The sequence below is a fragment of the Alligator sinensis genome, unplaced genomic scaffold (genome assembly GCF_000455745.1).
Source record: "Alligator sinensis unplaced genomic scaffold, ASM45574v1 scaffold853_1, whole genome shotgun sequence".
NCBI lineage: Eukaryota > Metazoa > Chordata > Crocodylia > Alligatoridae > Alligator > Alligator sinensis.
In genome coordinates, this window is record NW_005842005.1 from 7,610 (window position 1) to 19,727 (window position 12,118).

At 39.5% G+C, this 12,118-nt stretch overlaps 1 protein-coding gene across 1 annotated transcript in view; it reads right to left on the reverse strand.

The window, feature by feature from the left end:
* Positions 1-207: 207 nt before the first annotated feature.
* ST6GALNAC5 (ST6 N-acetylgalactosaminide alpha-2,6-sialyltransferase 5) overlaps positions 208-12,118 on the reverse strand; it is a 108,655-nt gene continuing 96,744 nt past the window's right edge. The window contains exons 4-5 of the mRNA XM_006021774.2: positions 10,089-10,196; positions 208-1,692 (exon numbers count right to left, since the gene is read on the reverse strand). Of these exons, the coding sequence (XP_006021836.1) occupies positions 1,461-1,692; positions 10,089-10,196 (340 nt within the window). The 3' untranslated portion in view covers positions 208-1,460. The remainder of the gene's footprint in view (positions 1,693-10,088; positions 10,197-12,118) is intronic.

Sequence of the window (12,118 nt, forward strand, 5' to 3'; positions counted from 1 at the left end):
TTGCAGTTTAGGTTTGAGCTTCTTGGTTTTTAGTGTTTCAGGATGAACCACAAACAATTGCAGCCTTCTAATTTTAGTGTTTGTATAATGAATGGGCTTTAGCACCTGAACTATAGTGTTCAATGTAATAAGTAAATTACCCCCAGCAATTACTTTGAAGGAGGAAGTTTTAGTATTTTGAAGTGAAAGGGCAAAACACACTGCAAATGAAATCCTCTTTATTCAGAAGCCAGTTATAATCCAGTAAGACACAATGTGAGTTTCCATATACAGAACTATTCATGTCCACCACTTCAATTTGCTGGGACTAGCACTCTTGAGTGCATTATGAAGAAAGTGCCAAGTTTTTTGTCTTTATCGGGACCATTTCAGATCCAGAGAACTCAATTCACTCAGGATCTTAACTTCAATGCAATCCAGAATCTACAAGGAAAAAGTTGGTAAAGTTAATGAAACAATGAAATGCAGTAAATTTGGACTGGCAAGCTGATAAACCACAACTGATATATATTCTTCTGGTTGATGTAGACTGAGATCATTGTGTAAGAAATACCACTGTCTTCTGGAGGGGAAGGCACCTGATCATGTAATTTGAATCCACTTCTGGCTGTCTTAAGAAAGCTCTTAGACCTCCAACATTGACTCCTCTCATTTCCTGATTATTTATACAATGCCACAGATGGTGATGAGGACTAAGAACATAATGCAGTATACCTTGTCTTGCCGCTCCCCCATCCAGTTAAAAAAAAGAGAAGCCTGATGTCACAGCTGCAAATGTACATTTACATCAAAAGGAATTTTCTTTGCCATTTTCATATTAACATGAGCTATAAGAATGTAGAGTCTTAACTAGACCTTCACAAGGGAATGTTCTTGCTGTTAATGACTCCATGCTGGAGTCATTTAAAAAGAAATACATTTCCAGATCAAATATTAATTACATGCTAGATAGAATCATAATTTTCAAAAAGAAAACTTCTAAACAAGAAGCTAGGCCTTCCTGAACCATCAGCAATATTAATTTGGGAGTTGACAGATTATGAAAGGTAAATCACCACATAATTGTGAATTAGAAAAATACTGGCCTAGGTTGCATAAAAACCTCTATTAAATAAGTGCTATAAGTTTATACTATGAAAATTCAGGGGCATTGTGCCTTAAAAAACCATAATGAATTAAATATCTCATTAATGATGTTCAGGTTGCTTTTTACAAATCACATACACATACAGGAAGTCAGATAGCTGGACAATTTATACAGTATATTGAATTAAGATACACTTTGATACAAAATGTCCCTTTAAGTATTCTTTCACAGTAACTTCCTGAATATTGTAGCATTTTCATCCACAATTCCTGTTAACCTTTCTCTTTTAGGCTGGCTTGCTGTTAGCAGAGGTTCAATACCCTGAAGCCTGATACAGTAGGTGATTGTGATTGCAGTCTTGTGCATTCATTCCTCAGAACACCGGTTTAATCTCAGGGTGATTTATAGTAAGTGATTCGGGTTTCCAGTCTGGTTGAAAAAAGTGAATGTTGTAGGTCCGTGCCCAGTTCTCAAATACTCGTTTCTCTGTGATAAAACGATGATGACTGCCCTTTCGTCCCCGCTCATGTGAAATGTACATTGTACATTCATCAGGTCCAAAAGGTTCATAATAATGATAAGGTACTGAAAGATGATTAGGATCCCTGTGGAAGAAAGAAAATAGATGGAAGCCCAAGATGTTCTTTTTACTGATTGAAAAAAGATGTTATCTCTAATAAGCTGATGGGTTCAAATCGTTTTTTGTCCCAGTTAAACTGCATTTCCAGCAGCTTGCCTTTCACTAGCTTATTTAAACAGTATTTGAATAAAGCAAAGCCCTCCCCCACTCCATCCTCTTCCAGTTAACTAAATAACTATAGGAGCTCAAAAACAAGGCATGTTGCAGTGCTGAACCATGATGCTTGAGAGAGATTTATATCCAGTTTGTGACTGGTGAGAAGACCTGCAGGGGCATTCGTCGTACAGAACAGGGGAAAGGAGCTGATCCCAGTCACTGAATTCTCTCACATCAGCTCATGTGAACAGCCTTGATGTGGTAACCTGGAAGGTAACCACCCAATTTCATTACAGCCTCCCAGGCATACCAAGATGATGGTTATAACCCACTGATGCTCATTTGATAATCAAGTGTAGACCAAGCACACAAATTTAGTATACTATCACCCATGTAATCTCTTTGACCTTGTGACCTCATCAACAAAACTCAGCAGAAAACTCATCCTATAGCATAGGGATGTCAAATATGTGGGTCATAGGCTGGATTGGACGTATGGAACCATATGATCTGGCCCTATGTACTAACTATAGGGCCAGTCTGGATTGGGCCACGCCAGAGCCAGTGTGCAGGGTATACCACGCCAGCCCCACTTGTGCTGTGCACAGCGTGTGTAGACAGTCCAGCCCCATGCACTATATGCAGCACATGCTATCTCTGGGGTTTGCTGTGCACATGGCAACTAGGCCTGGCACAGGACAGATGCTGCATGCAATGTACAGGCTGGACCCAGTGATACATGTGACACAGGGGTCTGCGGCAAGGGCTGTATGCTGTGCACTGGACTAGACCCCCTGTGCTGCCTGCAGTGTCAGGTCCAGGCTGCACACCACAGGTAGTACACGCCCTGTGCCATCTGCAGTGAGGCCCAAGGCTGGCATGTGTTGCATATGGCATGCAGGTGGCACTCAGCACCATGAGCACTGCACAGGGTATCAATCCAGGTTTGGTCCACAGACCAGACTAGCAACCTTCCCCCAGCTCACGCGGATGGCTTGACACCCCTGCTATAGCACAACACTTCATAAAGATTTTCTGTGGGAAGGAGCAATTTATTTGGGCCAAAGATCATTTTAACCCTTTTTAACTTGTCATTGATGGCACCTGCTTTTGAAAAGTTGCTTATATTTAAGTCTAATGGCACGATTAATTCATTTTCCAGATGCCTTCCTTGTGTCTCTCTCTGTTGTTTCGAAAACTATACAGATTACCCTCTACACTGCTTTTACTATGGGCCCAGTTAAATTGGTCTCACAAAAAAGCATCCAAATTAATGTAATTCCGGCAGATTAAAGAGGATGTTATTTGCACTTGTAGAAAAACAAGATCTAGGAATATTTTCTAGCCAATGCGAACCCACCATGATGGTTCTATAGCCTGCCTAGCCCCTCCTGTTGGCTACCTATCCTGCACTGGCATAGCGTTGCAACTTAGAGGAGCCTTGCCTTAACACTAAGTGGTAAACTGGCCCCTTGATAATTGCAGGAACATACTGATGCAGAATCAGGGCTGTCAGTTGTAAACAAGGCTTTAGTATTTTTGGTTGGAAAAGAAAATATTCAGTGCTTGAATTTCATTTCAGTCAAATATACAGAAATATCTATCTGCATTTTGTTTGGGGCCATTATTATTATTTTATAGAATCTGTCATCTACAGAAGTACTTAATTTTTCTGACTTTTCATCTTCTATATTGCATGTATAGCAGTAATGTAAAAAATTGCTGCTGCTTTCCGTTTATTCCTTAGATTAACATTTTAATTCAATCAATCTAGCTATCTAATAACACAACCCTGAGATCAATCTTATACACAACCACAATAACTACACAATTACATTTTTGAAAATAAGATTGATTCTGAACTTACTGTACATAACCACCCTGGAACTTAGAGAAATCCATTAATACAGCTATATAAGCACAGTTTTGAATTAAAAAATGGGGCTTATGTATATATGTACCACACATAGATTACTTATCTATCATCAAGTATAGAGTGCTAGATCTCAATTTTAAATTAATTTCACATGCTTTAAGTTTATTATAAAAGGCCCAAGGTATTATAAAGGAAAACAGTCTCCTAGATGAATGTGTTTGTACCATTGCCATAAATCTAACAGGTTATATTTTAATGTGATATTTAAACAGAAAGACTCACAATATATTTACAGGTTTGTGCCTTTGATTTAGAGTATTGTTCCTTTCCATGAGGCCTGATTTTACCCTGATTTCTCCAGTGTTGTGTAATTCTATTTAAATCAGTGGAAATTCACAGGTATAAAATCAGTGCTGTTAAGAACTGGTCCATGATATCCATATAATAAATGCACTTACTTTGGATTGCACTTGACTTAACTGCTGATGGGCAAATCATGCTATATTTGCTCTAGATTTGCTAGGACTGGCTCTTCCTGGCCTCTTAAACTGTTGAAGGTTGCATTGTATTAAGGAAAGGTAGCCAATTTGGGATTAAGCTACGTTAGGACTGGATTAGGCTGAAATCCCATGCCTCCAGGGGAAAGATCTAGGCTATTAGCAACTGACCAGTCCCCGACTATTTAAAGGAGTTAATTCAGATGTATTATTCAGGGTTCTGAGTTGGGAAACCAAAAACTTGGAAAGGAAGAAGAAAGGAAGCTGGAATTTATCTGTCGTATGTCCCCTTACTCTCTCCTTGCAAACATATAATCAGATTAATGTAGTGGGTCTTACTTTTTGCTTTGTTAGGAAGTTTCTATAGTAGGCCAAAATTCCCCATAGTAGGGCAGCCAGCTGTAGCTGGCAAGGTCTATAACTTCTTGGCTTTGTTTTTAATGGGATTTAGATACCTAACGTTAATGACCCCCTTTGTGAGGTTGGCTTTATAGCTACTGCCTAACAATACATTATTTTAGGCCCCAATCCAGTAAGTGACTCCAGTGGGACATCATAGGTACAGATATCTGCCCATGAAATCACTTCCAGGATCAGAGTCTTTTACCCATTCTGTATAAAGTTAACAAGCAGAAATGGGTCTGAACCAAAACCATCTGCCTAAACCTGCCAAATTTAGGGGATGAGAACATCCAGATTTAGATTGGAATTTAGGGCTATAAACACAAAGGGGTCTTAAGCATAGCACTATAAAACCTGATTTCATTTTCTCCATACTGGAATTCAAAGCCTTGAGTTCGAGGCTGTGGCTGCTTATACAGTGCATAGGAAAAGAATTAGAAGCTTTGGTACCTATACAGTGCACCTAAGAATTAGATCCACAAACAACCAGTAAGATGGTGGGGAACTGGGTGGGAGACATTTAAACTAGCCAAAAGGGAATGCTGAGAAGGGAAGTAGGGTTTAGAGTTAAGCACCTAAGACCAGTCAATTTGTTTGCATGTATTTGGGAGGAGAGGAGGATGGCAGCCGTTTTCCCTCATTTTACTCAACAAGTCAGTACTTAAAGCAGTCACCTAGTATGAGGGACTTGGCTAAGAGCCACCTCCATCTCATTTGAAGCAAGGATTTGAACCTTGAGGTATGTAAAATACCTCAGTGACTTAACCATCAAGCAACTGGGTATTCTAAGAAGGTCTCTCATTCTCTCCTGTTAATGCTATTCCACTTTGCGTTACATAAATATTAATGAGGAAGATGCCAGATCCAGGGTCTTATAGACAAATCCCCTAACCACCAAGCTATAGTCTCTCTCTGTGTGAAGCTCAGTTTGGCAGACATCCTCTAAAAACACTATGCCTGGCAGGCAAAGGAGCTCTTAGGGTCTCCATTCTGGTGGGCTCTGGGCATGGACCTGCGTTGTCCTGCCTATCAGGACTTGTGTGGTTTTGTGCATGTCCCCTGCTAGAAGTGTAGATGTTTTATCAGAGGAGGCTGAAGAACCGATGGATTTCAAGCAACTCCTGAGTTAGATGGAACCAAAGCAAAGTTTCAGAGTATTAAGGTCTAAATTTAGGTACCCGCCATAGCAATTAGGCACTTAGATCTCTGTATGGATCTGCCTTTTTATTCCTACTCTCTACTCCTCATCTGAATAACATACGAGCATCCCAGCATGGAGTACCATCAGTTTCAAGGAAGTTAGATTTGGATCTGAACTGTGTGGCTTGGGTTACTAACATGTAACCCAAATTAACTGTACCATGTTATCTCCTAACTCTGCAATTAACTTGTGTCACCAGAAAATGAAATGCATGAGTAATTTCTATGAGAAAATTGCTAGCCACATCATTTATTAGCATTAAAACAGATGCTATATTACTACTGACTGATACTGGACATAAATCAGTATTTTGTCAGCGTTAGCATGCATATTAATATCACAGCTGGGAGGAATCTGGGGAAGGCAGTTTGTAAAATATACTATACTTTCCAACTAATAGCCTGCCAGTGCTGTGACACAATAAGCACTTGTACCCAATGTCAATCATTTACTCTTTACCACTTCAGTGCACATTTTTCCACAGATGGTATCCACCCACACAGGTACCTGAAAAATACAGCAAATTGTGTCTGTATTAAAAGGAACAAGGCAGAAAAACAAGGCCATCCCATAGCTCTTGCAGTCAACCTCTTCCTTTACAAATTAAAAATTGTTATAAATCAGGCTGATATGCACTTCCCCACTTTGGGTAAGTAATATATACATTTTGAATGGTGACTAAATTATCATTATTCTTTATTATCATGTCAAACAATGGATTTTGTGCCAGAGCTGTAAAGATTTATAGATTATTTTGCCTCTTCTTCCTAATATCCCACTGCTCTCTCTTGTCTTATTTCTTATTGAGGACAGTTTAAATTGTTCCAAGCACCTATTACAACTTGCTCCTGATTATACAGATCCAAATCATGCATCCCCTACTCAGGAAATACTCCCACTTAGACCAAGGAGGATGGACTAAAAGAGATGGGCTCTCATGAATATTTGCCACATGGTTGGGAATATAATGCATAATTCCACCACATACAATTAAGCAACTATAGCTACATAACATTTGCAAGGAGGCAGCTGGATGTTGGGAGAGGGAGGTGGCAAGACCATCACGTTTAGATGTGGCCAAAGGAATAAATTTCAGCACTTCCAACACAAATTTCCAAGCAAATTATCACAGGTAGGAAATGGCTTAGCCTCCAAAAAGAGGATCCTCTGTAGGAAAACAACATGCTTTTTTTAACATGGCTCTGAGCTGCCTCTGAAATTGGTGTGTAAAGATTTAGAGTCTTGTTATGCAATTACATTAAGGGACAGAGTACACTCTGGGTGGGATGAACTCCACAGGGTCCATGCAGAAGGCAGCAAATGGTACAGTGCCATCCTCCCTCACCCAGCACTCTTTTGCAACTCACAGCTCAGGGAATTTGGGGCTACTCTCCATGATATTCCCTGATTTGATTGCCTTAAGCACCTGGTTACTACTGCTAGAGGTAACATTAAGCCCCTGTGTCATTTCAACAGATAATACTGAGCAGCCACAGGGGACGCAGGAACAGAAAAGGCAGATCCTATGTTACCAAGCAAGGACCTTGGTAAGGAGGACACTTCCTCATACTTTTGTAGGGCTGGAAGGGATCTCATGAACAGAGTCAATCTTATTTGTACATTTATGGCCATCAAATATTCACAATAATCCAATCTACAATTCTACTTCCACTGCAACTGCCAACAAAAGCTAATATTTCAGTTACATGCATAAATCACTCAGTAAAACTATGGAGTGCTGGCATTACGGCTGAAACCTTTTCATTCTGTAGCACAAATTCTTTCAGCTAGAATTCTTTTCCCTGCTCTGGTTTAAAGCAATTTGGTTAATGAACTTAAGCTAATAATTTTAACAGAATCAACTATGTGATATTCATGATACCTTTGAGATGCCCTTCACATTACAGATGTGATATTAATTTAGTTCCATGACAGTGATCACCCAGACTCATTACTCAACTAATTAATACTTAAGAAATAATGGGCCACAGTTACAGTTGTAAATTTGGTGGTATGCTAACTCTGTACAGAAATAAAAATTATACTTTACAAATCCCTCATATTTAATACTGATTATTTTGCTGAATAGCAAATAATGCATGCCTATCTGTATCTATCTGTATAAATATGGGAAACAGATCTTTTTACTGCACATTTGTACTGTACCTGAACTAGAATGTGTTATAAGTATACTACAGAAGCACAGCTTAGATGTTAAGATTTTTCACAACTCATTTCTATGAATCTTTGCTATAAGAATTTATGCAGGTTATCAGTTTCAGCTAACATACTGAATCACTTTTAGTAGTTTGTTAAAATGAATGTTGTTGCACTGTCTTTGAAAATAAGCATCATGAAGTACTTGCTAGAATATATGAGATTTTAATTAAAGGACTAAAGACAAACCAAATGGTTCATGCTACAGTTACGAGAGCACCAGGTTCTTTTTCAAGGTGTTCTGTGCGTGACCTTCCCCAGGCAAAGCCTCTGTAGTCTTACTAGGCACACTGAAGATATTTTAAATTCTGTTCATTAGGAAGCTGCATTTCCCCTTTACACAAGTAGGTAAATGAACCTTCGTGCTATAATTTGTTAATACCGGCTATAAACATTAACTATGTATATCAATAGCAATAAATATTATTTCTTGTGTTACAATTTACTATTATGCCATTTGGCTACAATGCATTAATTCTCATGAAGGTTTTACACATGTTCAAAGAAAGACTGCCTTGCTTTACACTGAATTAAAGCATTATAAAGATTTATAACCAATGAAGGCATAAGGAACATTTTATTTACCACTGGAATACAACCATTTCTGGGCTAGGACAAGGCAGCCATTAAAATGGGTGCCAAAAACATTATCATTTTAGAGTAGGAAGTGCACAAGAATATCTTATCAAAGTGATATGACAGAGAAGAAGCAGGCACTGTCAGCAGGAGTTATTTGTGATGCCTGAGTCAGACTGTTTCCTTCAAGAGTTCCCAATGAAATTTGGGATCCCTGGTAGGGACAATCCTTCCTTTCCTTTCCTTTCTCATGTCCTTCTGACAAGGGATTTAGAAGAAGTTGCAGATTCACTGGCATCTGACAGGGCCATGCCATAAGCGCTTCTGCTCTTGCCTCCAACTTGTGACCTCTGCCCTGTCAATCGCACGTCTTAGCACCTGCACCATACCAACCCCAAGGACAGTCCAAGTTGTAATATATGTCCTCGGTGCTGTTAGGAATTGAAACAAATTCTCCCCAATCATAATTTGGTGTTATGTTCTTGTTTTGCATTTTGTGGGATCTTTACTTCCTACCCTGAACAACTGCAAGGCCTTTAGCAGTTGCTTTTCAAGGCTCAAGGAATTAAAAACAATAAAAGTAGCCTTGACAATGAATATAATGAGCCAAGCTCTCTGAAACCTTGTTTTTATTGCAAAGTTGAATGATATGTCATTATAAAACAGACTTCACTAAGATAAAAAAGTTTGCTGTGGAAACGTCAGAGAAATACCAATACTTGGAATGGGGAGTGTGCCAACTTGAGCAAGTAATGAAATGCTGTACTAAACCCCTGTTTTGTTGTGAGCCCCGAGAATATGTCTTTATCTTGTAAAACAGATCAATAACAGACCTTTTTTTTCCCAGCATGATACCTCTGAAGGGTTAACTTCCATTACTGGTAAATTTTCCAGAAACAACAATTATGCTCCCCCCAACCTGACAAAAATCACTGTGCGCCTGCAAAACCACATCTCTGTTTACAAAATGGGGAGCAAACACTTTTAACTATTCACTTTGCAAATTCAGATTTTGTAGGGCCAGGTTAGGGCTCCCTTGTGCCAGGCTTTTTGTGATGGGGGAAATAAAGGTCTTAATTAGGGCTGCTGAAAAGTTGAATTTAGAAACTAGACAAATTAGAGTTTCCCACCTTCACTGGTGGAAAAAAAAATCTCCCTTCAGAAATAATTCACTTAATTTAAGACTGATATTTTCTGCTGTTTTTTCCAGATTAATTTCATGCCAATTACTGCATTACTCTTAGCTGATAAATATTCAGAGGCTAAAAGAAAGCAAAAAGATGGATTAATTCTCCCTCAGTATGAACAAAAATTTTTAATATTTTATATAACATAATTAAATGCTGTTTGTTGTTTTCAGAACCAGATCTTGGGATGTGTTAATTAATTGCTTTGAGAGGACTGCAGACATGTTTCATGGATAAAAATTAAAGATTCAGATATGTATCTACAATGTTCACCCTTGCTGGCTAATACGCTTCCTGAATAAATCTTACCTGCAGAAATCCGGTGGCACCATGCCATAAACATTTATCCTGTCACAGAGCTCAACTGCGATACTCATTGTGAACCATCCCGTGCTAAGCCAAGTGTTGGATATCTTCCTGAAAGCAAAGACATAATTAAGTTTCCAGGGTGACAAATACTCTTGAGATATCTAAAGTAATTTCTGGGCAGTTTTTTTTCAGTGTTGGGAAAGGCTATGAAAATTAGGCAACGAAAGACTACTCATTCATCACTTAATGAGTACCTTGGTGTCCTTTCTGTCAGTGGACTAATATATTTGTTGTCATTAATTTTGGACACTGTCACGTTAACAGTTAGCTGAACTTTTTGTTAAGTTTACCTTAATTAACTATAGACTCTGTCATTCCGATCTCTTATGATCTTAGCTAGACTGGAAATAATATAGCTACTTGTATTCTAGATACAAGGTACTGTACTGAGCATGGGAGTTAGGGGTACAGTCTCTAAATTGGAACTTCCTAGTCCTTAAATGCTGGAGGCAGGCTGCAAGTGAGAGAGGAACAGTGGAAAAAAACCCTGGTCTTACCCTGGTCAATCTCCCCTTTCAGCATCCACTTTCTGACACTGGATACTGGGCAAGATGGACTGACCCAGTAAATGGCAGTTCTTATGGGTCCCACATCACCTCCCTCCAGTCCCATATGCAGGGATTGAGATGCCTTGGGGCCCCATGCTACCTCTGCCCTAGGGTCAGGCCTGCACACCAGATCTAGGACACAGGACCACAGCCTGCAGGATTCCCATGGGCCAGATGGTAAGGCACCAAGGGCTGAATCTGGCCCACAAGCCAGGAATTAAACACCCCTGATATATAGCCTCATGTTGGTCCTGTTTATTTCAGTGGGATCAGAAGAATCTGACCGACAGAGTTTAATATTGCCAGAATTAGCACATGCTGGATCACAGATGTACTCCAAATGCTAAGAATGCTAACTATGTTTCTTAACAAGAAATCTTTCCTCACTGGCTATAGCCACTGCTGTACCTTACCTGTACCACAATGTCTCTTATCGTGCCTAACCTGAGTTAGGGTCTTGGGATACCAACTAAATAGAGTTTGGGGATGAATCTAGGCCTCAGACATCCTAGTGTAAGGAAGCCTCACCTAGCTTCTTTCCTGGTTTGCTGAATATTTGCAGACTTTAAAGGGTCTTTAAAGGTGACACAGCTTAGTCTTCTCTTCAGGCCCTGTTAAATCTTGTGGTCCAAATCTAATTCCCCTGTAGCAAAACCCCCAGTTTCTTTTTTTAATTTATTTTAAAATGCATTCCCTCCCCTTCCCCAACCATTTTTTACTTTTTCTCTCCCTCTCTATTCCCTAGATAAGTATAAGTAAGCTAAGATGTAGGATAAGTGTTAACATTTTTATTTTGGTAGCAAGTTTTTGGTTTTGGACATCCACTGTTTTATATTGTATTATTATTAGGTTTGTATTGATTCTTACTGTTGTATATTGTATTATTATCATTATTGTATTGATTTTTATTGTTTCATATGGATATTGTATGGTTTAGGCCTGTGTTTGTAAGTGAACCAAAGTCATGTCAAGTTTCCATTTTATATGTCAAGCCTCCATCTTCTGTCCTCTGCCTGGGCATCCCCTGTGTTGCAACTGTATGAGTCATGTATCCCTCCCATGTAAATTGGTTCCCGGATGAATGAGAATGATTGAAATACCATGGTAGCAGGCTTCTACTGAATGGCCTGTAACAACTGGGCCATGACCTCGCATTGATTTATCCAGGAACCATGGACCTTACCCAGGAACAGAGACAAGAACCCAGCATTTGAAAGACAAAAGCCCCTGCAGAACCAGCAACTCTACCATTGTACCCCACCATTACAGACACCTGAAACTGCACATCCCTGCATGTAGCACACATGCTCAGTACACCAGGGGCTGACCCTTGCCTGGGCATGCCTCCTGTCACTAGGGTCACACAAGGTCTGCCCCTATAAAAAGGGGCAGTGAAGACAGACCCAGTGGGAACGCCATTTC